At 52.9% G+C, this 26,786-nt stretch overlaps 1 protein-coding gene and 1 long non-coding RNA gene across 4 annotated transcripts in view; one reads left to right on the forward strand and one right to left on the reverse strand.

Annotated features, from left to right (window-relative positions):
* SLC12A7 (solute carrier family 12 member 7) overlaps positions 1 to 15,618 on the reverse strand; it is an 85,650-nt gene extending 70,032 nt beyond the window's left edge. For 2 of the 3 annotated variants that reach the window (XM_024578423.4, XM_045186208.3), the window contains exon 1: positions 15,430 to 15,618. In XM_024578423.4, the coding sequence (XP_024434191.3) occupies positions 15,430 to 15,559 (130 nt within the window). In that variant the 5' untranslated portion in view covers positions 15,560 to 15,618. Of the gene's footprint in view, positions 1 to 1,543; positions 1,726 to 15,429 lie in introns of those variants that run through there. The other variant, XM_045186214.3, reaches the window with a different exon arrangement.
* Positions 15,619 to 15,783: 165 nt separating this feature from the next.
* Positions 15,784 to 23,548, forward strand: LOC139440407 (uncharacterized). The gene is made up of 2 exons (XR_011650645.1): positions 15,784 to 15,960; positions 23,167 to 23,548. It is a non-coding gene; the product is annotated as an uncharacterized lncRNA (long non-coding RNA).
* The last annotated feature ends 3,238 nt before the right edge of the window (positions 23,549 to 26,786 follow it).

Genomic DNA, 26,786 nt, shown 5'->3' on the forward strand with positions numbered 1-26,786 from the left:
GGGCAGCGTGGGGAGCTGGGCGGTAGGAGCTGTGGGCACTGGGGCAGTGGGGAGTAGCCCAAGGCTGCAGGCAGGAATCTGATGGGGAGGGTGGTCTGGAGGGCCTATGCAGGCCTAGGGCCCTGGGGTGGGGGTGGGGGTGGGGGAAAGACACCCCAGAGCCAAGCTCATGTTGTAGGGCGTGGGATGGGGAGAGCATCTGAGGGTCTCTGAGCAAGGGCTGTGAGGTTAGGCTGGAAACTTCTGGAATCCCTCCCCTGGCTGTGGCCTCCTGGCAGGGTCTAGATTGGTAGACGAGGCCCTAGAGTTGGCCAAAGGACCAGGTGCTCTCATAGAACAGCCTGGAAACAGTTGGAGCACCAGACACAGGTTTGATTTTTCAAGCCCGCACCAATGTTTTTGTCACAGTCCTCCCCTGCCCCCTACTGGTCATCCTGTTACTCATCTCAAAGCCACCTGGAGACCAGAAGCCCTGGGCCCTGCCCTCCAGTGGGGGTTGGGTAGAACCCCACGATCCTGATGCTTCCCCCACAGTGCCTCACAATGCCTCACAGTGTCCCCACAATTCCCCAAACAGTACCCCACAGGACCCCCACGGAGTTCCACAGTACCCAGCCTTGTCATACCATGCTCCCCACAGTGCCCCCCAGTATCCCCCAGTATCATACCACGCCCCCACAGAGCATGACCTATAACTTTTCACTTGTCACTAGGAGGCCACCACCTCCCGTGGGGTTCCCATCCTCCCACCCCGGCTCCCTGGGCCTGTGCTGCGAGGGCTGTCCTTCTCCATCGCTAGGGGAGCCACGCGGGCTCCCTCCTGCAAACCTGAAAACAAACCACGCTGAACAATCTGGAACCTCTCCCCATGGAGCCCCACCATCAGTGTCCTGAGACATGGCGTGAGCAGCAGGCAGCAGCCAGACCACAGACGACACAGGACCTTGCCCCACCACCTTGCGCCGGCAGCCCAGCAGCCCAACCCCAGCTTTAGCAGCAATGGGCCCAGGTGGTCAAGACTTGGTCAGTGACTGCCCCCCTTCCACTCAGGAAGCCACAGAAAGCAAATGCTCCCCAACCACCCACACAGGATGCCCCCTTCCAGCTCCTGCCTCCTGCCTCCCTAGGCTCATGGCCCCCTTTGCTCCAATGTAACACTCTCACCCTTGTCTATCTGCCCCGGAGTCTCCACCACACAGAGTGATGGGCTGACCGGCTCTCCGCCTGTTCACAGCAGGAGGCCTTTGTTCACCTCCACAGCCCTGTCAGGAAATCAGCACTGCTGCCCTTGGGCTGGACATGCGGGCAGCGGAGGGCATGTCTTCCCAGGAGTGTTCTTTGCCGTCAAGGTCCTTCCTGCTCACTCCAGCATATTGTCAGAACCCTCAGTCAGGACTGACGGGGCGGCAGCACCAGGCCGAGATCTGAGCTGTACCAGGACATTTTCTCATTCCCATTGTCATTAGTCCAAGGGGTGTCACCTAATGTGAGGGTTTGCCCACAATCCACCCCACAGGCTCAATATGAAGGTAAAAGTGCCCACCTACCAGGAGCACCAACATTCAGCTGAAAGAATAATGCCTTGGAACGAAACCAACAGGATCCTGTGTCTTCAAATACAAGTGCAGGAGAAGAACGAACACTCTCCCCTCCGGGAAAGTGGCCACAGCTGTTTGTAAACCCATTCCATGACCAGCTGCTGGTCCCGGCCAGCTGGCCCCCGCTCTGCGTGCACCTGTCTGCCCTCCGTCCCTGCACTGCGGCTCCATGCCCTGACCTCACCATCAGCACAGTCAACATTAACCTTCTGCTGGGTTTTAAAGTCACAACCTGGCTTCCAAGTAAAGTCTGTTACCAAACATGAGCAAAGTTCAAAGGGCTCGGGGGACAAAGTGCAGGTGGGGCCCAGGGCCCAGCGGGGCTTCCCATTCTGGACTTTGCTCATGTTTGGTAACAGACTTTACTTGGGAAAAAGCCAGGGATGCCTTGGCTTTTGTGAGAGTCACTGACACACTCATGCACACGTGCCGCACGCATGCGCAGCCCCCAGCCCTGTGCTCCGGCCCTTTGTGTGGATCCCAGCCTCGGCTCTGTGCAGGAAACCCAGAAGGGGTCTGAGCAGGTGGGGTCTCTCCTTTGGGGCTGCTTCTTAGGCCCTGGAGGGTGGAGAACGGCACTGGCCCGTGCCATCCTTCCTGGGAGAGCAGCCTTCAGGTGACTCAGCTGCTGGCAGAGCTGCACTTTGGAAGCAGGTCTGCTCCGAGTGCTGATTTTTGGCTCAGATCCCAGCCTCCTTGCTCCTTTGATCACCCCTCAGTCCCACTCTCTCCACCATCCACAGGCTCCAGGACACAGTGGTCACCTCCCTGCTGGGGTCCAGTCTCCTCCTGGGACCGCCCCAGGAGGCCCTGGGCTCCTGGCTACAAGGTCTGTGCCCGACAACAGGCTGGGGTCTACTCCTCCAGGCACCCCCTCTGTCCCTGTAGACATGGACACTGGTGCCACTGCCCTGTGGGGCCCCCCAGGCGCCCTGGGCAGCAGCACACGCTAGAGCAACTGATGGCAGTCATGACGCCGCGTGATGAGGAGGCTGGCGGACGAGGCTGGGCGGGGTAAGTCTGTTCTCCTTCCACACCCACTTCCACCCCAGGACCCCCAGCACTCCAGAAACTCATCCCAGGCAAGCCCACCCAATCTCTGCAGGCACCACTTGGAGAGTTGCTGTGCCCAGGGCCACAAAAGGTGGCTTAACACAGAAATGCGTGCTCTCACAGTTCTGGGGCTGGAAGTAGGAGATCAAGGTGTCCCAGGGCCATGTTCCCTTCGCAGGCTCCAGGGGAGGGTCCTGCCCACTTCTTCCAGCTCCTGGGCTTGTGGGGCATCACTCCAGTCTCTGTCTCTGACTCTGTCTTCATATGGCCACCCCTGTGTGTCTGTTCCCTTCTGTGTATCTTACAAGGACATTTGTCAGTGGATTCTGGGCCTCCTGCATAATCCAGGATGGTCTCTTCATCTTCAGATCCTTAACCACATTTGCAAAGAGCCTTTTTCCAAATAAGGCCCCATTCACAGGAACCAGGGGTTACTAAAAACCTCAAAACTGAAACAGAATTCAGGTCCAAATTCAGAAGAATGTGGGCCCCGGGAAGTGTTACCGGACAGGGACTGGCCCTGAGCAGCTCTGCCTAGGGCCAGCTGTGGCGTATGGGTCCTTAACTTCGTGTAGGAAGGATTTCACGAGTCCAGGTGACTACGAGTGTACATTTATTAAAGCTGGGACTATGAAACAAGAAAGGACTTAGGACATGAGAAGCAATAGGAGAGCCGAGGCTGGGCTGCCTTAGCTCACTGGGAAATCAGAGAAAAGGGGGCCTTAGAGAGGGTTCAGAGGGTCAGCCAGGACTAGCTGCCAGCTGCCCATTGCCTTAGAGTTTAGCAGACCCATGCCTGTGGGGGAAGAAGTCGGGGGAGAAGCAGGGAAAGGGAATGGCATTGGGCTGCTCCCCAGAGGGGGAGCTCTTTGTCTTGAGGCTTTTTTCTCTCTCTTGCAGGTGGGAATCTTAGAGGAGGTCTCAGGAGAGGGTTTCAGTAGAATATTCATCAGTTTTCCAGGTGTGCTTTTTCAGGGTCATGGTCTCCACTGATTGGTCAATGACAGGGCAGGGTTTTTTTAGTCACTGACTCTCTCTGAGAGAGGTAGTTCCTCCTGGGAAGGGGGTGACACTGGAGAAATGGGGCTTAGGGAACCCCAAAACCTTTCAGCATTTGTCCACTCAACCTTCCTTCCCACAGCGCCCAGAGTGGCCTGGCCTCTTCCCTTGCGCAACCACGCTCCACTTCTAGGATCCTGTCCCCCTCCACCAGCAGGCCTGCTTCTCTTGGGCATGCATGTTTTTGAACATGAGCCCCCTCCCTGTTGTCCTGCGGTGCATCACTTCCCAGTGATCTGGAAAGTGGGCAGACTGGCAAGTGTCCAGAGCATTTTTGCCCTGTCTGTTTTAGATGCATGTGCTTCAGGCCACCAGTCCCAGGACGTACTCAGCTAAGAAGACCTGAGGATTGTGCTGCCAGCACCTCTGCCTCTCGGAATGATGTGACCACAAGCTTCTCAGTGCAGCTAGGGCACGGGCAAGGACAAGCCACCTGAGCTGTTTTAGACCAGGGTGCTCCAAGGTGAGCGGGCTGAGGGGCTTGCCACGTCTCTGCAACTGTCAGCACCCCGAACTAACTGCCCTCAAAGGACCCTTGGGGAGGCTGCTCTCCATCTTGGGCTGCCATGAGAGCCTGAGTCCGGCGTCCATATCCAGGTAAAACTGCACGACCTGGGGTTACGCAGCCCAGGCAGATTCACAGGTGGGTAGAAACCTTGTAGAAAGGTGGGTAGGGGCCCAGATGCCCCCTGTGGGCCAATGTGAGGGACCTGGTCCATAGAAAACAGGGGTCTCACTTTGTGTAACAGCTAGGGGAGATCCAGGTCTTACCTGCTGGGTTCACTCCCCTCTCCCTGAAGCCCCTGGGGAGGTTCCCTCCTGTAAATGGGGTGGAGGCTCAGTGACGGCACCTGTGTGGCTGGCTCACTGTCCCTCTGCTCAGGATCCCAGGGCCTCCTGGTCCATGCCATCTAGTCCAGGGGGACAGGAGTGCTACAGTCACTAGGCAACGAGATGCAATGAGGAGCCCAAGCCTCGAGGGAGGGCTCAGGTGGCCAGGGGGGAGGGAAGAGCATGGACCCTGATGGAGGTGGCTACCAGGGAGGGAGCCTCGGTCCAGGTGAGGCCGTCCACGAGCACCTGGCTGGAGAAGGCACTGGTTTCTGCTGTGACAGCTCCAAATGACCTCATGGAGGACCACCTTGGGGAGGCTGTTCATAGGGAGTCAGCTGGGGGTTCAGGACAGAGCAGAGCTGTGGCCATGGCCACCGAGGAGGCTGAGCTGAGACAGGCCCACCTGGGGGCCTCGGGGGAGCCCAGGGCTGTAACGGTTGGACGGTTTATCTCAGTCAGCTCTCCCACAACTGGCACCACAGACAGGGAGGCCTAAACAACAGAAATTTCTTGTCTCAGTCCTGGAGGTTGGAAGTCTGCCCAAATATTGGGTCAAGCATTTTTCTGGATGTTTCTGGGAAGGTGTTTTTTGGGTGAGATTAACATTTAAATTGGTGGACTTTAAAGAAAGCAGATTGTCCTCCCTAGTCTGGGTGGGTTTCATGCAATCAGTTCAAGACCGACCTCACAGAGCGGAAGGAATCCCGCCAGCAGGTGGCTGTGGTCTAAACTGCCACTCTTCCCTGAGTCCCCGGCCCTCCAGCCACCCTGCAGATTTGGGATTCAGTCTCGTGAGTCAATTACTCTCATGTGAACACACATCCTGTTGGGTCTGTTTCTCTGGGGCCCCAAAGGCTGCACTTCCCACCTTCTCTCAAATGCCTGCAGTGAGCATCAGCCCTCTGGCTTTGCTTTGAGGGAACTTTACAGAGCACTGGAAGGTGAACCAATCCACTCAGCACCGTCCCACCATGCGGATGACGTCATGACCCAGCCTGCTATGGGAGAGGCTCTGGCAGCCCCTCGCCTAGAGAGGGCCAAGGGCAGGGTTTGCCCAGCTCTTGATGGGCTGCACACCTTGTCCCTTGCTCACTGGGCAGGTGAGGCTGGTGAGGCCTCCTGAGAGTGCCCAGCCCAGCCACCTCTTCAGACAGGAGAGCTTGTCCCCACGCTGGGGTGTCCTGGAAAGGGCAGTGGTGGCTAAGGTGAGTCAGGGGCTGCAGGCCGGCAGCCAGTACATTTGGTCTGTGCATTCTGCTGAGGCTGGCCTGGGGCACCAAGACAGCCAGTGCATGTCCAGGGAGGAGAGGGCCTGAATGGGCGGGAGGACTCAGGGCCATCTCTCCCCCGCAATGCCTCACTGGATGGTTGAGGCTGCCACTCTCTCTTTGTCCAGGGAGGAGCAGGTCCTTGGGGGAAGCAGTGTGAGGAGGGGCTGTACCAGGTCTGCAGCTCCCTTCCCAGAATCTGCACACAGGAAGCTAGTCAGAAGCCCCCCTTCCTCTCCAGGACCAGCCCGGAAGGGGTCACACAGGGTGTTATTTGAAACAGGAAGGTTCCTGGACAAAAATATCTCCTGTAAGAGGCCTGAACTCGCACCTTGCAGAGAGCAATTTAGATTAAAAAGGACCCACTCCTGGGAGAGCCCCGCATGGCGAGAATTGATTTAATCAAACTGGCCTCCTCCTGGAAACCAGAGACCAGGGTTCTCTGGCAGAAACAGGCCGGAGGGAAGGGATTTAGTTCCTTCTTGGCCATTCTGTTTCCTTTCCTTTCCTTTTTTTTTTTTTGTATTGTGATAAAATATACATATTTTATATATATAACATAAACTCAGCATTTAACCCATTGTAAGTGTACAGTTAAGTGGCATTAAGTACAGCCACAGCGCTGTGCAGCCATCACCTCCATCGTCTCCAGAATATTTCATCTTCCCAAACTGAACCTCTGCCCTATCAAACACTAACCCCCCGCCCTCCTCCCGCAGCCCGTGGCACACACCCTTCTCCTTTGTGTCTCTATGAATCTGACTCCTCTGGGGACCTTGTATGAGTGGAATCATTCGGTATTTATCTTTCTGTGGCTGGCTTATTTCACTCAGCATATCATTAAGGTTCACTCACACTGCAGTGTATGTTAGAACGCCCTTCCTTTTTAAGTCTGGATAATATTCCATTGTATGGGTGGACCACATCTTCTTTTTTAGAAAATATATTTTATTGATTATGCTATTACAGTTGTCTCAGTTTTCCCCTTTGCTCCCCTTCGCCCAGCACCACCACTCCCTCCAGCAGTCCCTCCCTTAGTTCATGTTCATGGGTTGTGCATACAAGTTGTTCGGCTTCTCCATTTCCTATACTATTCTCCGCCCCCCCTACCCCGTCTATTTTGTTCCTACTAATTGTGCTTCTTAATCCCTTCACCTTCCACCCCATTATCCCCATTCCCTCTCCCCACTGATATCTCTCTGAATGATCTCCATATCTATGATTCTGTTCCAATTCTGATTGTTTGCTTAGTTTGTTTTTAGATTCAGTTGTTGATAGTTGTGAATTTATTGCCATTTGAATGTTCATAGTTTTGATCTTTTTAAAAATAAGTCCCTTTAACATTTCATGTAATAATGGCTTGGTAATGATGAACTCCTTTACCTTGTCTGGGAAGCTCTTCATCTGCCCTTCCACTCTAAATGATAGCTTTACTGGATAGAGTATCTAAGTTGTAGGTCCTTGCTTTTCATCACTTTGAATACTTCTTGCCAGTCCCTTCCTGCCTGCAGTTTCTTTTGAGAAATCAGCTGACAGTCTTATGGGAACTCCTTTGTAGGTAACTCTCTGCTTTTCTCTTGCTGTTTTTAAGATTCTCCCTTTATCGTTAAGCTTTGGCATTTTAATTATGATGTGTCTTGGTAGATCCTCTTTGGGTCCAACTTGTTTGGGACTTTCTGTGCTTCCTGGGCTTGTATGTCTATTTCCTTTGCCAAATTAGGGAAGTTTGCTTTAATTATTTTTTCAAATAAATTTTAAACTTCTTGCTCTTCCTCTTCTCCTTCTGGAACCCCTGTGATTCAGATATTGGTATGTTTGGAGATGTCCCAGAGGCACTTTACACTATCCTTGTTTTTTTGAATTCTTGTTTCTTCTTTCTGTTCTGGTTGATGTTTATTTCTTCCTTATGTTCCAAATCATTGATTTGAATCCAAGCTTCCTCTCCTTCATAGTTGGTTCCCTGTAGGTTTTTAAAAATTTCACTTAGTGTAACCTTCATTTCTTCCTTTGTGTTGGTTTGTGTACTCAGTGATTTCTTTGAGAATCCTGATCACCAGTGTTTTGAACTCTGCATCTGATAGGTTGGTTATCTCCATCTTATTTAGTTCTTCTTCTTGGGTTTTGTTCTGTTCTCTTATTTGGGCCATAGTTCTTTGTCTTCTCAATTTGGCAGCTTCCTTGTGTGTTTCTGTGTATTAGGTAGGGCTGCTTTGACTCCCAACAGTAGTGTGGCCTATTGTAGGAAAGGCATCTGTAAATTGTGTGGGGTGAGACTTAGGTAATCACTAGGGTGGGGCAACTCACTTCACCGCTTTGTGGTTCTGTGTCGGGGGAGGGCTCAGAGAGGGGACAGTGCTGCTGCCTGGCTTCTCTTCTGGAGGTTTGTCTGGCACTTGCCCTGTGTGACTGGAACCCTTCTAGCTGTTTCCCTGGTGCTGAATCCCAGAGGGGTGGGTTGGCATATGTTTTGAGTCCATGCAGACCCTTCAAGTGGAACCTCCTAAAAATCTGGCAGTTTCTTCCACGGCTCCAACCCCACTGGTTTTTATAGCCAGAAGTTATAAGGATTTGTCTTCCTGGCACTGGAACCCTGGGTTGTGTGGTCTGGCCTGGGGCTGGGATAGCCTGCTCCCAAGACACCCCTCCTGATCTTTATCCACCACACGTGAATGTGGGACTGCCCATGCCGCTGCCGTCACCACCTCTCCATGCCACACCATGTTTCCTTGCCTCTTGTCCTGTCTCCATGTCTCTACCCATCTGGATGAATGTGGCTTCTTTAAATCCTTGGTCATGGGACCTTCACACAGCTCAATTTTCAGATGCTTCTTGATGTTATTTGTTTTGAGGTCCAGTTGTAATTCTTTCTGTGGTTGTGTGAGGAGGTGAAGCACATTTACCTACACTTCCATCTTGACCAGGAGTCCTGGACCACATCTTCTTTATCCACTCTTCTGTCGATAGACTTTTGGGTTATTTCCACTTTTTTAGCTATTGTGAATAATGCTGCTATGAACATGGGTGCACAAATATCTCTTTATGACCCTGCTCTCAATTCCTTTGGGTAAACACCAAGAAATAGAATTGCTGAATCATATGGCAAATCTATGTTTAATGTTTTAGGAACCTCCTGTTTTCCACAGCAGCTGGACCATTCTACATTTCCATCAGCAGTTGCAAGGGTTCTAATTTCTCTACATCCTTGCTGACATTTGTTATTTTCTACTTTTTTATGATAGCCATTCAAATGGGGGGTAAAGTACTATCTTATTGTGGTTTTGGTTGCATTTCCCTAATGATCAGTGATGTTGAGCATCTTTCCATGTGCTTATTGTCCATCTGTACATCTTCTTTGGAGAGATGTCTATTTGAGAACTACTCTATGAACCAGTAATCCCTCTCTGGTAACCTACCCCACAAACTTGAAAACATTCATTTGTAAAGATATATGTACCCTTATGCTTATCACAGCATTATTCAGGGTAGTCAAGTCATGGAAGCAACCAGAGTGCCTTTTGACCAACAACTGGATAAACTATGGTACGTGTATACAATGGAATACTACTGAGTCCTAAGAAAGGATGAGATACTGCCATTTGCATCAACATGGATGCATCTTGAAAGTACCATCCTATGTGAAATAAGTCAGATGGAAAAGGACAAGAACCAAATGACTTCACTCATATGTAGGATATAAAACAGAAAGCAACCAATGAACAAACAAACAGACTCAGACGCAGACAGCAGTCTGAAGGTTACCAGAGGGGAAGGGGGTTGGAGGAAGGATGGAGAGAGTAAGGGGGTCAAACATGGTGACAAAGGAGACTAGACTTTGTGTGCTGAACGTGCAATGGAATGTGCAGGTGATGGATCGTAGAACTGTACACCTGCGACTTATGTGATCTTATTAACCAGCATCACCTCAATAAATTTAATTTTTAAAAATGTCTATTCGAGTCCTGTGCCCATTTGTAATTGGTTTGATTTGTTGTTGTTAAGTTGTTATAGGAACTCTTTATACATTCTGGATATTAATCTCTTATCAGATGTGATTTGCAAATATTTTCTCCCATTCTGTGGGTTGTCTTTTCATAGTGTCCTTTGGTACATGTTTGCATTTTTTAAACCTGTGTTTGCAGTTACCTTTTTACTGCCTCTGACCCCATATTGGTGTAGTAGCCAACATCCAAGGACACAGGTCCAGAACCCCAGCCTGAGCCCACAGGCAGAGGCGCAGGTGGGGGCTGTGAGGGCAGGGCAGCCAGGGCCCCAGGCAGGCGCCACCCCCAGGGCAGTGGGAGGGGTGTTCCAAGCACATGCCCCCTGGGGGCCTAGGCCTGCCATCGCAGCCTCCCAGTGGGTTAAGGATGTTTCTGTGGCCCCCCCCGAACCAGACATTCTTGTGCTTGTTACCTGTGTGAACTGATCCCTGTGGGGACAAGCAGCAAGGACCAGGGATCCCGGAAGCCCCTGGGGTGGGGGCGCTCTGCACAGAGGCTGGAGAGGCCAACCCCACTGTGCAGACCCTGACTCACACTCTTCGAGACTGAGCTGTGATTCTCTCTTTGGATGGTACAGCCTTTATTTAAGGAAAATTTTGATGTATAAAGGAAGTTGGTGCCTCAAAACCCATGACAACCTCCCATGGAAAAAGAATCCAAACTGAACATTAAGAAGCAAAGAAGAGAAACGATGGCTGTGCCTTCGAGTGTTTTCTTTTTAAGCCAAGTTAGACATCACCAAGGCAAGAATTCTTCAGGATCAGAGTGACCAAACCCTCAGGTGTTCTGGACAGAAGCACTGCTCCCTGAGACCCAGAGGAGGCTTACAGATTAACGCGTGCCATGCTCCATAAAATATTTAAGGAAAAGGAAACAGAGTCTGCCCAGCATGCTGGGGGTGGGGGGTCGACACCAGAGCCGTCTGTCGCCTCCACCTTGGGTGTCAGTCAGCCAAGAGAGAACAGGCAGCAGCCTGGGTCCTGATGGAAAGCATCACATTCAGCCTGGGAAATGGGGTTTTTCCCTAAAACCTTTTTTTAAAAGATTTTATTTATTTATTTTTAGATAGAGGGGAAAGGAGGGAGAAAGAGGAGAGAAACATCAATGTGTGGTTGCCTCTCGTGCACCCCCTACGGGGGACCTGGCCTAGAACCCAGGCATGTGCCCCAACTGGGAATCGAACCAGCAATCCTTTGATTTGAAGGCTGGCACACAATCCACTGAGCCACACCAGCCAGGACTGATTTGTTGTACCACTTATTTATGCATTCATTGGTTGATTCCTATATGTGTCCTGATGGGGGATCGAACCTGCAGCCAATGCTCTAACCAACTAAGTCACCTGGCCAGGGATCCCTGAAACTTTTTTAAAGCAGAAACCTAAGAACAACACCATGAATGATAGTGATGAGGGATGCACAAAGTCGTGTAAAAAGCACAGATGCACTGTCTGGGCAGGGGTAGGGGGTAAGCTGTCTGGGAGACCCCGTCACACAGGGTGATCTGGGGAGCCAGCTTGCCCTCTGGCCCCTCATTTTACCCCATCTTTGTGTCTGCTCCACACTCTCCCTCCTCCCATGGGCAGCTGAGGGCACCATGGATAGTGCCTAACCAGACTGGGCCATTGGCTCCTGCTCCTGCTGCCTAGATGGACAGGCTGTCTCATCCTCAGTCCTCTTGTTCCAATGCCTTTGTCCTTCTGCGGCCCCTCTCAGCCCAGGAGGACGTTTCCCCCCCAGACAGCCCCTGTGAAAGTGACAGGCCACTCCACTGCCCTCCTCTTTTCCAGAATCTTCCACTCAGAGTCTGCTTCAGGTGTATCCTGTCCCAGGCCACAGAGACAAAGAGGTAGCCTAGGGGAGTCTGGACCCTGGAGAGCCAAGCTGCCCTCCAAGGTGTGGCCCTGGGAGTGAGGGGTATAGGGGAGAAGGGAGGGGGTGGGTGTGCATGTGTTCCTCCGGTTGTCTCATCCCAAATGGCCTGGAGCTGGCTTTGACCCTGCCAAAATGTCATTGTCCTCAAGGTGGCTGGATCCTGTCCCTTAACTCTGCCTTCAGGCAGAGGGGGGAACATGTCCATCTCAAGTCTTGATTCTGGATTTGGAACCACTTTGATGATGCTACCAAAGGAATTGCATTGGGGGTTCCCACCACCACCCCTTTACCAGGAATGAAAGGAGATCGATGGTTCAGCCTCACTCACCTGGAACCTTCCAGACTACCTGTGACATTTCCAGCCCCATGGCAACACAGCCAGGCCTTTCCTGTGAGACAAAAGGCTCTGTGGACCCCTCACACATCACCTCTCCCCTCCTGCAGCCATGTGGGGGAGAGTGGGGGGGTGCAGGGAGTCGCATCTGGAGCAGCATCTCTCATTTCCTATGAGTGAAGATGCACAGGCTGCTCCTGTCCCAGCGCAAGATTAGGCTGCCTTTAGTGAGCTAACAAAATGTGGCACAGTGGCGTGCCATTGTGACCAGTGTGTGCTCGAGGGGGAGCCCTCAGGAAATGCCGGCTGAGCCAGAGAGACACAGAGATGGGGACACACAGCTGGGCTTCTGTCCTGTCCCAGAGGATGGAGACCCCACCACAGAGGCCTCTCTCTACACACAGGCACTCCAGGGGAGCAGGTCTGGGAGTGAAGTTGAGTGACTAGACTGCGATTCCCACTCCAGGCTGGCTGCGGAAGGAGGCACCACAGGGACACAGATATGGCCTTAGGAGCCTGGGAGTGGAAAGGCTGGGTGTCCCCAAGGATTAGAAATTCCCCTCCGTCACCCCCCACATACCTGCAAGTGAAAGGACAATTCCAGACAACTGCCCACCGTGCCCCACTTCCTGGCTTGGACCAAGAAGTGTCAATAAAGCCTGTTTCCTTTTTAAAACTTAGTTTACATTGTTTAAATGGAGCACCCAATAATAGGGCTTTTGTTCTGATGTAGTGGGCACAACACAAAATAATTTCACTGACCACTGCTGGCTAGGACTCCCGCACCATGGAGCCCAGGGTCTGTGGGCCAACACTGGCCAGCCAGGTGGTGGGGCAGGGAGTGGCCCCAGGCTCAGCAGTTTCCACACCTGGGGACTGCGGCCGAGGAATGGCTGGGGTGGCCCATCCCCACCTGGGTTCTTTAGTTCCCAAGGGTGGTGGTGGGGAGGGAGGGAAGGGGACCTGCCCCCTGGACAGCAGCCCACAAGAAGAGGTGAAAGTGGGTGTGGGGGAATTCTAGGGTTAGGCGGGTTCTCCTGGCCCCAACAGCCCCCTGCCTTGAGTGTCCCATCGAGGACCCTGGTGCAATGCCATCCATGCCAGCATGAGGATGAAAATCTCAGCAGCCTGACATAAAGCAAAAAGGCGCATCGAGGCCTGAGCATGTCTCCTGGCACCAAACCCTTTCCCCAGGGGCATAGTCTAGCGTGCTAGGTGACAAGGGCCAGGGAGGCAGAGGGGCCCAAAAGGAGCATGCAGCCAGAGAAAAACCTGAAGGGTCAGCTGACCCAGGCCCTTGTCCCTGCTTGGGGTGCTGGGAGCTGAGCTCTTCTGGTAGGAAGAAGGGCCCCATGATGGAGCAGTGCCCACTGGAAGTCCCATCTTTCAGCCCAGAGGCGAGGCCCAGGCCACGGAGGCCCCAGTTCCTGTGCGGAGAGCATGGGGGCAGAGCAAACCCAGGCTGGGGTCAGTGCAGAACCTGGACCACCATCCTAGGGGCCCCTGGGGAGGGAGTACGGACCTAGCTCCACTCTCCCGATGCACAGTCACTGCGGCTGACTACAGTCAGGAAGAGTTTGCCTGGCAGGCTCCCAGACATGGTTCTTGTTCTTACCCACATTCTCCCTGAAATTTCCGCTGAGTTCTTCATCAAAGCCATTTCCCTCAGAACAGGCTGGAGGCCTGCCCGACCCCCAAGCAATCATTAGTTTCTCTGATTTACTCTAATCAATAACTGCAGAACTACCCTCTCAGAGGAAAACAAAAGGACCATGTTACTGGGTAAGCAGGAGCAGGAGAAGCCTTAACTGCCCCCCCCCACCCCGCCCCTGCTAGAGAGCGCCCTCTGCTTGGGTCACAGCTGCTTTGAGAGGAGCAGTGGGGACAGTTCCCCCTGCTCTGCCATTGATACCACAGGGGCACAGCAGGTGCCATACACACCTCTCCTAGAGCTCAAGGGTTAGAGGATGACAGGGAGGGAGCATGACCTGAGAACAAGCCACTAGCAAAGTGACAAGAGTCCTGTCCACATACTCACACCTGATTTAGAACTCAGAGCAGAATTGGATCAACACACACATCCCGCGTCTGTGCCAAAGGCGCTGTCCTAGGGTCTCTGCAGCACATACAGCTATAGGCAAGCATACTTCGTGCACACCCGTGCCACGGAAAGCTCGCTGCTCACGTGGGAAGGCACCACTCAGATGTCACTGCGATGCTCAAGAACTTCCCAATACCTCAGCGAAAGGCCTTGGTGAACAAGCCTCTAGAAGCTCTGCTCCTCTCAGCCCTCAGGCTTACAGCCACCCTCCCCCATCGAGTACACATACCCGACACTCGCATGCACTGTTTCCTCAGGGTGGGGGCCAGCCAGGAGGCCCTTCTACCTGAAGAGCTGGCCTGCTGGGACTACTGGGCATGGGAGAAGGTAGCTCGGACCAACCTCAGCCCTGCTGTGGCCGAGGTCCTGTAGGCAAGCGAGAGCCCAAGGGCAGTCTTCCCCAGGAGAGGATTGGGGGAGGCCAAGCCCCAGGGTGGGCCTCCCTTCCCAGGGGTGTAAACCCCCACAAATTAGAGACTGCAGTGGAGGGGCAGGGCTCCAGCAGCCGTTCAGCTTCAGTCAAACTCTGCTCCTATTCCTTGCGCTGGCTGGAAACCAGGCTTTGCCTTGTCCTCCCATGTCCCCACCCTCCCGGCCCAGGGCTGTGGGCCCCGACCTGTGAGCAGTGAGTGGCCAGGAGGGACACTGTCTACACATCCCCCACATATGGGGACCAGGCAGGGGACGCGAATGTGGGCACCACCACTTCTCAATTCCTTCAAATCAGAGTTCTCAAGACAAGGTACCGAAAGTAGACGTTAGATAATTAAAATGAGTAAAGGCAGGTGGGGTCACTGGGGGAAATGGCACAAACCAAGCGGTTGATTAGAGGGCAGTACACGTAGTTAAAGCACAGCCCTCAACCGAGGCCTCCCTGACCCTTGGGCTGAGACACCCAGACAGAAGGAACCCAGCAGAGCATTTCCTTGGTGGTCTGAGAGCCTCACCCCTACACAAACGCGGACTGTGAACTGGACGGACGCGCGGCGCTCCAGTCAGAGGGCCCAGAAGCTGTCACCGGCCAATCCCCAAAGACATGCCCTAGCATCTCCCTCTAGGCCCCGCGACAGGACGCACCGCCGACGGGGATCGGCTGCTGTCAAAGTCTCCGAGGCGAGCGCTGTGGACGCACCGCACCGGCTCAACCCAGCGCTGGCCACGCAGCGACACGCGGCCGTTCCCAAGCCCAGCGCTACAGCAGCTCTCCCACCCAAGCCACCCGCCACGCAGCGGCGACGCTCCGGACGCCCGCACCTCTCCGGACGTCCGCGCACCCCGAGGGGACGTCCGCGTCTGGCCGTACCTACCGTAGCGGCTCGGCTCACGGCCATAGTTCAGAATGGGCAGCGCGTCCACCCGGGGCGGCTCCGGGGTAGTTGCAGGGTCTGGATTCTCCACCCCGCCCGCCGCAGGGGTCACCACGAAACGCTGGGACATATTGGCCTCGGGTGCCCTGGCGACGCGAGGGCTGCGGGACGCGAGCCGGGCTTGAACCGCGGAGGGCAGGTGGGGGGAAGGGCGGGGCCTGGGCGGAGCAGAGGTGGGGGCGGGGCGGGGCGGGGCGGAGGTGGGGGCGGGGCGGGGCGCGGCCTGCCGGGAGGAGGCGGTCGCCTGCACTCCACGGGGTCAGGGTCTGGGGAATACCCGGGAGCGTTGCTGGGGCGCGGGCACCGGGGAAGGGACGCCTTGGCGGAAAGGGTGGACTTGGTTGCCGACCGTCGCCGAGATCCCTTGTCCGCTGTTGGTCACAGAATCCTTGATCTTGAGGCCAGTCCTGTTCCTTCCGAGTAGCACCACCTCGGGGATCGTGCTGCAAGACTATGGAGACCCCATCCCAGGCAAGCCAGGGCCTGGTCCAGGAGAGGGAGAGGCCATGGGACGCCGGAGATCTATGGTCTCCGACGGCTTCACCCCCAGCGCTAGGGCGCGGGCCACTGACCACGCCCACTGAGGGCCAGTACAGGGAATCCCGGAGAGAGGGAGAGGGGAGGCAGCCACTTTTTGGAGTCTGGGGGATGGATGCTCAGGAGAATGGAGGGCAGGAAGGGTGGAGGTGAGACTGGGTGTCGGGAGGTATGGAAACCAATGGGCAGGCCCCTCCTGGGGGAGAATCAGTCACTCAGTTTATGAGCTCCTACAACACATGTACCAAGTTAATATTACCATCCTATTGTTACCACTTTACATTTATTCACATAACACTTTAAAATATGAAACGTGGTTTGAACATTCACTCATTCAATGAATATTTATTAGTGACTAGCTATGCCAGGCCCTGGGGATGATATGAGGAGGCAGAAATCCCTGCCTCATGCAGCATACATTCTGGACAGGAGGCAGAGATAAGAGCTCTGATTAAGAAGCAAACAAGAAAATGTCTAGAAAGGGTAAAATTGTGAGTGGGGTGTCTAAGAGGGACCCAGGAGGAGATGACATCTGAGCAATGACTTAAAGGAGGTCAGTGGTTAGGTGTGTATGGCTTCAATTCATTTACCTCATGGCCCATAATAGCTGCTTCTGGTCCAGCCATCTCATTTATATTCCAATAGTGGAGAGAGAAACCAGGGAAAGGGCATGACGAGCTGTCCTCCCAAGAGACCAACCCAGAAGTTGCACATAACACCTTTGCTTGAACCATTAGCCACGACTTAGTCACATGACCACATCTGCCTGTGAAGAAGGCTGGGAATTGTGCCCACTAATGTTTGGGGGCTCTGTTAGTGCGGAAGAATGAGAGGTTAGGAATTAGGGCACAACAGACACAGGAGAAAAGATTCAGGATTCTGGAGGATGAGGACTCTGTTCTTGCACCCACCCTGTCCTTATGTCCCCCCACCTCCATTCATCGGGAGGGAAGAGGACCAGGGTCCAAGTCCGCACACCTGCAGGAACAGCTGGCCACACGCATCTCCTTCCTGCACAAACTTTTGGGCTCTTCTGAGTGCTCAGGAGCCCCTCTTGCCCCCTTCACAGATCTTGGAGTGTGACAAATGGGAACGGTAGCACTGTCCTGCCACCCATTCTTCAGTATTTCCTTAGCCATTCTTGAGCACTGATCCTCACCCCCAAATGAACATTTGAATCATTTTGGAACGTTTCCCCCAAATACATTTACGTTTTGATTGAGTGGCATCCAATCTATACAAATAAATTAGATGAGAACTGACATCTTGATGGCGTCGAATCCTTCAGTCAGGTCCTGCAGGTCTTTTTCAATAAGTTAATTCACACGTATTCACATTTTTTGTTACTCCTGTAATGAATCTTGCAACTATGCTGATATGTAAGAACAAAAACATAAAACACTACTGGCTTTTGTGTTTATTTTGTAACCTGCCACCTCACAGAATTCTAAATTGTGTTATTCAATTGCTTTTTCAAGTTCAACTTCTTGGGTTTGCAAGGGAATCATTTTACCTATAAAGAATGATAGCTTTGTCTTGCTTTGTTGTTTTTACCTCTTCTGTTTTCTTTTCCCCTTTTTTGTTTTTGTTTTGGAATTTTCTAGAAATTCCAGGGCAATATGAAATACCATGCTTGGTAGAGCTCCTTGTGTGGTTGGAACCAGAATGGGACCAGTACTGGTGTCTTTTCATGAACAGTCGTGCTGGTCAAGGGCCTGGCATGGGTGTTACTGCACTACTGCCCTGCCCTCGCTGGCCCTGGTGGTCATCATTAGCCAGAAGCCACCTTTAAGTCCTGGAGGCAGCTGTGGACAGACTTGACCTGGGAGGCATGGAATGGAGCTGCTGAGGGCAGTTCCCACACTCAGCTCTTTCTCAAGCTTTCTCTTCCTTCTGCCAGAGGACACCCTGAGAGTCCAGCTTTCCCTTTAAAATGCCCAAACCTAGTTGGTCCAGCCACACCCTCCATGCAACAGGCTCTCTGCCCGCCCCATCCCTCAGCACATGGCTGCCCTAGAAATCTGTAAAAGTTGGAGCCACAAAGAAACCCCTGGCCATTTAACCTCAGCCTGGATGCACAGCCCCATGTGGGCTGTGGTTGCGTCACCTAGTCTGAGAAGTCCTTGGTGAATGCCCCTGGGTGCCTAGGAACCCTCTGCCTGTCCTGGTAGGAACGGACAGGACCTCACCCTGGAGAACCTAAGTGGCCTCTGATCATTGCTATCCACTTGCAATTGAGAATGATGTACTATATACCTAGTGATTTCTTTAAAATGTTCAAACCAGGAAAATGCCACCTGGTTCATGTCAGCTCTCAATGTGCTGGGTAAAGGGAGATGAGAGGATGAAGGGCTGTGAATACAAAATAACACAGCCTGCCCCCTTTGGAGCAGCTCGGGGATGCCAGGAAAGCTGGCAGAGGGGCACAGGAGAGTCCTGAGGCAGGGAGTGTGCAGGTGCAGGGAGTGAGTTGGCCATCAGTCCTGTTTTCCCTTTGTCTCCTGTCCTTCCCAGAACAGGGGAAGATAAAAGATTCTGCTTTTATCTTCACTGTTTCTCCTTTTTCAATCTTTCTTTCTACCATCTTGATCTGAATGCTCAGTTTAAAAAACTGATCTTATTATGTCTCGGTAACTGAAAACACTGAAGATCATACATTTTCCTCTGAAAATAGCTTTGGCCTCCTCTCCCAGGCCGATTTTCTCTGGGTATTCTCTCAAAGTCATTATTTTCCACATCATTTACTTGTTGACTGCTGTTAACTGAGGTCCCATGTGTGAACAGGAGTCACCATCTCTTGATGGAGTTCCATGGCTTCTGGCAAATTTGAGCAGCAGAACACAGAGCACCATCACCACCTCTGTTCCCCACCCCTGGAAGCACTGGTCAGTGTCTCTCCCTACCTCCTTTGCAGCTTGTCCCCGCAGTGACATCCATCATGCAACGTCTAGCCTTCTGAGTCTCAGCCTGGAAAAAATTAAAGCCGATGTGGAAAGTGCCCACCCTGGCGATAAAAACGTCCCAGGCAGGCACTCACACAAAGTCTAACTTTCAGGGGCGACACTGGCCAGGCCTCCAGGCTGCAGTGATGGCAAAGTGCAGGCTCTTCAGGTGGACCCCAAAAGTCACAGTCTCAGAGTCATTTAGATGATAGAAGAGGGCCAGCAGAGGACATGTGTGTGGGCTTGTGTACATGCATGTGCATGCATTGGGGTGGAGGCTCTGGGTGTCCATGAGGGGTCAGCATGCAATCAGCACACCCGTGAATGGGTACGAGCAGGCAGGAACTGGCAGTCCTCTGCGTTATCTGACCAGGCGTGTACAGGAGCCCCTGCTGTCTCCAATGCTGACCTGACCACCCAGTGGTCACACTCCAGGGGCTTGAGTGCTATCCTGGGCTTATCTCACGTGACCATGCTGAACCATCCACAGGGTTAATGCCAAAGAGGGCCCCTGTGGGCTGCAGTCCATGTGGCCCAGAGGACCTTCTACCTGCCCAAAGCTCCCCCTCTCCTCAGTATACGCCCCGTGACGCACCAGGAGGGGCCCTGGGACACATGTTCACAGAACACACTGCTGGCTGTTGAGTCCGAGTGGACAGTTTGGGTGGTAGGGAGACTTTAGAGCACTCTGGGCCAAATACATCAAACACATCAAGTAATGCTGTGCCTTGGGGGCAAGGACACTAACAACCTGGACCCTGGAGCCCTCACTTTGGAGCCATTTTTTAAAAAGATTTTATTTATTTATTTTTAGAGAGAGGTGAAAGGAAGAAGAGGGGGAGAGAAACATCAATGTGTGGCTGCCTCTCATGCGCCCCCTACTGGGGACCTGGCCCTCAACCAGGCATGTGCCCTGACTGGGAATCCAACCAGCGACCTTTTGGTTCGCAGCCCGGCACTCCATCCACTGAGCCATAACAGCCAAGGCAGGAGCCATTTCTGATGACTCACCGGGCAGGACAATCTACATGCACGTGTGTACACACGCGCACACACACAAGTCTGGGGTGGTATGAAGTCTTGCACCAGCTCTCTGAATCTGAACCTTAGCCCCATAGTCAGCTTGAGGACAGATGGGGTTACGGGTGTGGTCCAGGGTCTGAGCCATGCAGGCTGATCTAGCCCAGGCCTTGCAGCTTCAACCCTAGTCGGGCTGAACTGTATGTCACATGCCGTGGGCCCATGGGCCCCATGGGGGACAGTGAGGAGGCCCATGTACTGGGGGTCCATGCCATGGATCGCTGACCTAATGCCCATCCTGCCCGTGGCTCAGCCCTGCCAGCCTTCCCCATTTATCCCCCTCTAGGGGACTGTTCTGCATGGGGTAGGGAATGTAGACCAGCCCCTGATTCAGAAAACTGATGGGGAACACAGTTGGCACACAAGACCCACATCCACAGATAGGTTCTCCCATAGGGAATCAGGCCTGCATTATACCTAGGCTGCTTTGAGTCTTGCTTTTGCTAAAACTCCTTTACCCTGAATTGAGGCAGCAAATGGTTACTGTGTATCTTTAAAGTAACTTCCTAAAATCTGTGCTAAACCTCCCAAGGACAAGGGTAAGCAGTTCAACCACTTTTCCCTTTACATTTGCAAATATCGTTCTTCTTTGATGTAATTAGCAACATCTTCTCCTTTGTTTTCTGTAAAAGGTAACCACCTAAAGTGAACCTATGCATAATAAATGAGGACCATCCTCAATGTAATGTGCCCAGAAAAGCAATAAAAGCCTGTCCAGGCAGGGGTGGGGGCCCTCTCTCACTCAGAGAGTGGCCATGCCATCCCTTTTTCTCCACAGGACTTTGCAGTCCGTGTGACACACCGCTCCCCCCCTCCCCACCTGTGTTATTGTAAACACAATCTCAGCCATCAGAGGGTTTCATCTGTAAATTTTCAGGTTCCCTCTTCTTTAATAAAACCCATCCTCCCCCTCACCCAAGAATAACAAATCCTCACCTTCCTGGGGACTCAGATCCCACTTGGGTTTCAAGTGTCACCTCTGAGAGAAATTCAGGGTCCTATTGTGAGAGCTAGAGAGCCCACACCTCATTCTGGTGGAGGACCAGAAGGAAGGAGTCCAGGCATTTCTGGAGGGTCTCACACTGGAGTCCCTTCAAAATGAAAGTCCCCTTGCCCTGACTGGTGTGCCTCAGTGTGTTGGGCATCATCTCATAGACTAAAAGGTTGCCAGTTCAATTCCCAGTCAGTCCAGGTCCACAGTTGGGAACATGTGCAAGGCAACCAACTGATCAATGTTTCTCTCCCTCCCTTTCCCTCTTGATTCCCCTCTCTCTAAAAATAAATAAAATCTTTAAGAAAAAAAGTCCCTTCGGTTCTTAACTGTCTTTTTAATGCTGCCAGTGGCGGTATTCTGGGGATGGTGACAATGGTGCTGAACGTGGGGTCCTGGCCAGGGGGTCACTCCCTCTGAGCCAGGGAACTCTCACACCTTTCACAGTCTTATTTAGGAAGGAGACAGGGTTTGAGGGGTGATGCCCACCTTGTTTGCAAAAGCTGCTTCGCCTGGCCTCTCACTGTTCCGTGACTTAGTGGAAGAGCTACCCTCCCATCCCCCAAAAGGACAGGCTCAGGGTTGTGTGTGTTACAGTAATGTGCTTCCCTTAGGAAGAGGGGGGCCTCTCCTGGCTGCAGGACATAAAGCCCCTGCCAGGAGGTGTTGGTACCCCCAACCTAGGGCAGGGGTATCTGCTAATCAGCCCCCTCCTGCCTCAGCACTTCTCTCTTCTCAACCAGTGGGGTGGGGAAACCTGCAGCAAACCCTAGCAGCCACCCCAGCTCCAGCCCCGGAGTTCCGGATACTCTCCTAGGCCCTGGAGAACAGGGGTCGCTTTCTAGCCAAGCTGGCCTGCTCAGCCCTCTGTTGCTGGCCATCAGGAGCCTGAGGGGAGGGTGCAGGAGAAAGGGTTAGGGCAAGGCTGGGGGTAGGGGTGTGATGGAAGGTGCTGGACATGTGCTGTGCTACTGGACATCGGCGCAGGTGAGACAGAATAGTGAGAAGCTGGGAAAATCTTTGACAAGTGGAGTAGGGAAACTGAGACAGACAGCTGAACACAATGGCCAAGCAACTTACAGCCAGGTGCAGATGGGCACCAGAGTGGAAAGCCCTGGCGGGGCAAAACTGGAAAAACAAGGACCTCACCCCCATGGTAACCTGCCTCCCCTGCCTTTCCTCCCTGGAGATAACATCTAGGCCTCAGTTGCGTTTCAGTTCCAGGCCCAGAAAGGCAGCAAAACCAGGTGTGGATGGCCAGAACCAACTGCAGTGACTAAAGACCCCCTGCCCTGTCCACTCAGTGGGGACCATAACCCCAAACCCTCCCCTGAGGCCTCCCCTAAGATTCCCATCTGCAAGAGAGAGATAAAAAGCCTCAAGACAAAGAGCTCAGCCTGAGCTCTAGCCCTCCCTCTGGGAGCAGCCGCCCGCCATTCCCTCCTCCCACTTCTCCCTCCACTTCTTCCCCCACAGGCAAGGGTCTGCTAAACTCTAAGGCAATGGGGCAGCTGGCAGCTTGTCCCCAGCTAACCCCCTGAACCTGTCTCCAAAGACCCCTTTTCTCTGACTTCCCAGTGAACTAAGTCTCACTGTTCTTAGGCTCTCCTTTTCCTTCTATGCTAAGTCCTTCCTTGTTTCATTGTCCCAGCTTTAATAAATGCACCCTCATAGTCACCTGGCCTTGTGCTGTGAAATCCTTCCTACACGAAGTCAAGCACCCACACACTGCCTGGCCCTAGGCAGACCCGTTCAGGGCCAGGCCCCCTCTGGTAACAGAGGGAGAGATTCACACAGAAGACTGACAGTGATTATCCTCATTCACACATTGTTGGGTTATCTGGGGGTGCCAGGGGTTCAGGGCAGGGCCAGGGAGGTCAGAGATCCCTGCTGCCTCTGAAAGATTCTTCCAGGATGGAGGGTCCTCGCTGTGTCCATGAAGGGGCTCCCAGCCTTTCTGGGAATGAATGGTGGATGAGAGAATGCTGGATGGGTGGTTGGTGGGTGGGTGGATGGGCAGCGGACAGATGAAGAATGAATGGATAACGGGCAGCTGGATCAACGCCTGGCATTCCTCAGAGTGGAGTCAGCGCTCAGGAAATGGTAATTCTCCTTCTTTTCTTCTAGAAAATGTTGGAATAGCTACTGTTTGCCCTGGACTCTGAAGGGAACCAAAGTTTTGCCACCCAAAGCGGCCTTTTTGGGATATTGACTTTAAGCTGTTTATTAAGAAACAAAAAACTCAGAAAGCACATTTAACCCTCCCCCCTTCCCTGCCCAAGAGATTTAGGCAGAGAAACTTGCCTAGGGAAGGTGATCTCAGCATGTCTGTCGCCTTAGTCCAGTTTGAATTGAGTGTGGTAAATACAGGGCTTCACACAGGGGTCTGCTGGGTAGACACAACCCCGGGCCCATCATTTCTGAGTTGCTGAGCAAGAACTTTCCTGCCACATAGGTTGCTGTTTCTCAACTAGCTGTAAATGTCCTGTTCTTGCTTCTGAAATCTATTGGGTTGGCCAAAAATTTGGGGGTTTTTTCCCCATAAAATGGCTATAGTAGTGTTTAGTTGTCTTTAGTTTCATTCGGAACAATTTTATTAGGTTGTATTGTGACAGCTGTCATATCAGTGTGCATTAAAAAAATGTATCAAAATTGGTGAATTTTTGTGCAGCCAGTTTAATACTGAAGATGGATGAAAATAAGCAACATTTTTGGAGAATTATGCTTTATTATTTCAAAAGGTAAAAATGCAACTGAAATGCAAAAAAAGATTTGTGCCATGTATGGAGAAGGTGCTGCGACTGGCCGAACGTGTCAGAAGTGCTTTGCGAAGTTTCGTGCTGGAGATGTCTCCCTGGACGATGCTCCCCGGTCGGGTAGACATTAATTGAGGACAATCAGCAGCACACCACGTGGGAGTTAGGCGACATACTCAAAATACCCAAATCAATGAAGTTATTGGGGAAAGTGAAAAATGTCTCTTGTTTTACTGAAAAATCTAAATGGGCTTTTTGGATCTCCTTTACCCAAAATGTGTTATTTACCCAGCGTCGCTTCATCTTTGGACTTTTCATGCTCATGTGAATTCCCCGTGTACATGTATTAAAACTTTGATTTCCCCCTGTTCATCTGTCTGTTAATTTGATTAGCCGCCCAGCCAGGAGAACTTAGAAGGTGGGAGGAAAAGTATTAACATTTTTAAGATCCCCTCATGGCTGTTGGCCTTCAGTTCTGCATCTCTACCTTGAGTTGTGGGCTGAGGTGAAACAGAGTAACTGCCCTGCTCTAGGGAGTATAGTCTAGAGCGGGGGCGGGGGGGGGGGGTAGGTCAGGAGCTAGGCACGAGGGAGGGTGGAATGTGGCAGGTTTGTTGGGGAAGATGATGCCAGGACTGGCCCCAGTGGTGGGCTGGCTGGGATCAGCGGGGCTGGGTGGAAACCAAAGCGAGGGGCTAGGGGTGACCACACAGGAGCACAAGGGGGCAGGGTGTGGCCTGGTGGAGGGTAGCCCCTTAGCCTTTATCCCCACGGCCAGCCCCTCCTGTCATTCTGCTCTGCTGGTGGAGCCCAGGTTTCTGCACATGCCCACCACCCTCAGGAAGGACTGCAGCAGGTGTGGACACCTTACACTCATCTCTGTAGTCCCTCCCCTTTCTTTTGCTGGGTTCACCCATGGGCAGGTGATAAGGGCCTGGCCAAGGAGCTGTGGGCATAGGTGTGGGGGAAGAGGGTTGGGGGGAAGGGAAGCGTTACTGAGAATAATTTCTGCAGAGCCAGGTGAGGAGGTCCCAGTCACAGAGGCAGTTTTTTCCTCAGAGCTGTGGCAGAGGTATAGGGACCCCTGTGCCTGGGTATGGGATCCCTGTGGCCAGTGCAGTGGGAGGTGGCCCTGGTCCTTATCTGAGCTGGTGTCTGGTGCTGTGGGGGTCTACTTAGTCTCAGATAAGGCTGTCCTGGTTCTGAGGTCAGTCTCAGGGGATCACAGGGTCAGGATGCTCAGAAACCCCCATGGCAGACCCGCTTGCTTCCCCTGACTGGAGGCCCCAGTCCCAACCCTGGCAATGTTGCTTCCATGTCACCGGATCAGCCCTTGGCTGTGGACCCCTCCCTGCGGCAAGACTTGCTCCACTTTGAACGTGTAAACACGGAAACTCGGGCCACCCGACCCGCTGCCTCACTCATCACAGTGACACGATCCCTTGAGCTCCTCTGGCCCCTCGATCCCCTGGGAGGTCGGGTTTCCAGGGCTGGGCATCTCAGCCTGCTCTAGTGGGGGTGCTTGAGGTGACCCTGGCCCTGAGCCTCCTCAAGATGCCTCCCATGGCTTGGGGGATACATAGTGTACCAAATCCTGTGGCCCTCAAGCGTCTGGGAGCCGCCAACCCCAGCAGCTCTGCCTCCCGTATTGGGTGGCTCAGGCACTGCCCACAGGTGCACAGTCTGAATCTCGAAGGCATCTCACATAGCAGACAGCCTGCTCTTTGAGAAGGTCTAAGACAGAATACCTTCAGTACATTCAATCTACTTCCCATCACTCCTCCATTCACCCATTCACCACCATCACTACCCATCCGTCATCCATCCGTCCATCCGTCTGTCTACACATCACCCATCACCACCCATTCACCATCCATATGGCATCCCTACAACATCCATCCACCAATCCGTCCATTCATCCATCCATCCATCTGTCTGTCCGTCATCTCTTCATGGTATAGGGACACACAGAGAATGATATGCTACACATGGGTGGGGACACAAAATGGGAGCCCTCTGTGGTGGCTCTCCTGAGGTGCCTGTTATCAGGAGGAAGGAGGGAGGAGCCAAGGGCATGTGTAAGGAGCCCAGAGAAGGGCAAAGTTATGTGGTGGGCAGTACAGGGCTAACAGGGAGGGAGCATAGGGCCCACAGTGGGGCCCACCCTGCTACAGGCCAAATATGAGCGTTCAGAGCAGTCAAGAAGAGGAGGTAGAGGGTGCTGATGCGGAGAGGCCCAGGCTGCAGGCGGCAGGGGGTAAATGACATGGGGTGCACAGCCACAGTCATCCCTGCTGCCATCCTCCCAGCCACACTCTGCCCATCAGGCTCCTAAGCCAAAGAGCCTCTTTGTCAACCGAGGATATTTTTTATTGCTTTTAGAGAGAGAGGGAACGGGAGGGGGAGAGAGAGAGAGAGAGAAAGAGAGAGAGACACACACACACACACACACACACAAACATCAATTGGATGCCTTCTCGTATGTGCCCCGTCCAGGGGTGGAACCCGAAACCTGGGTATGTGCCCGTCACGGTAATCAAACCTGCAACCTTTCAATCTGTTGGATGATGCTCCAAAAAACTGAGCCACAAATATGCTGTTAAGACATTTTTAACTTGTGCATCTGTCACTTACAGTCCAGAAGTCCAGATGATGAAAATAACTGAAATAATCTCTTTAATCTAGGTGCCTCCTTTTTTTCTACTAAGGTTGCCTTCCACCTAAAATCTTCTGTGGCTCCCAATTACCAACTCAACCTGTGTGGCTTTCAGGGCTCCTGCTCACTTGCCACATGCACCCTCAGTCTCATCCTCCCTCACTGAATACCCTGTTGGAGCTTCCTGGTCTTGCCCCCAAAGTGGCCTCTTTTGTCCCAAGAGCCAATAATCCCTCAGGGTTGCAATTCCCAACCCCCTGTCCCAACTCCTTCCCTCCTCTGGGCCATTTCCCGTTGCTCCCACAGTCCTGCATCCTCTGTGGGTTCTCCTGTCC

This window comes from Desmodus rotundus, chromosome 1, assembly GCF_022682495.2.
Source record: "Desmodus rotundus isolate HL8 chromosome 1, HLdesRot8A.1, whole genome shotgun sequence".
Classification (NCBI taxonomy): domain Eukaryota; kingdom Metazoa; phylum Chordata; class Mammalia; order Chiroptera; family Phyllostomidae; genus Desmodus; species Desmodus rotundus.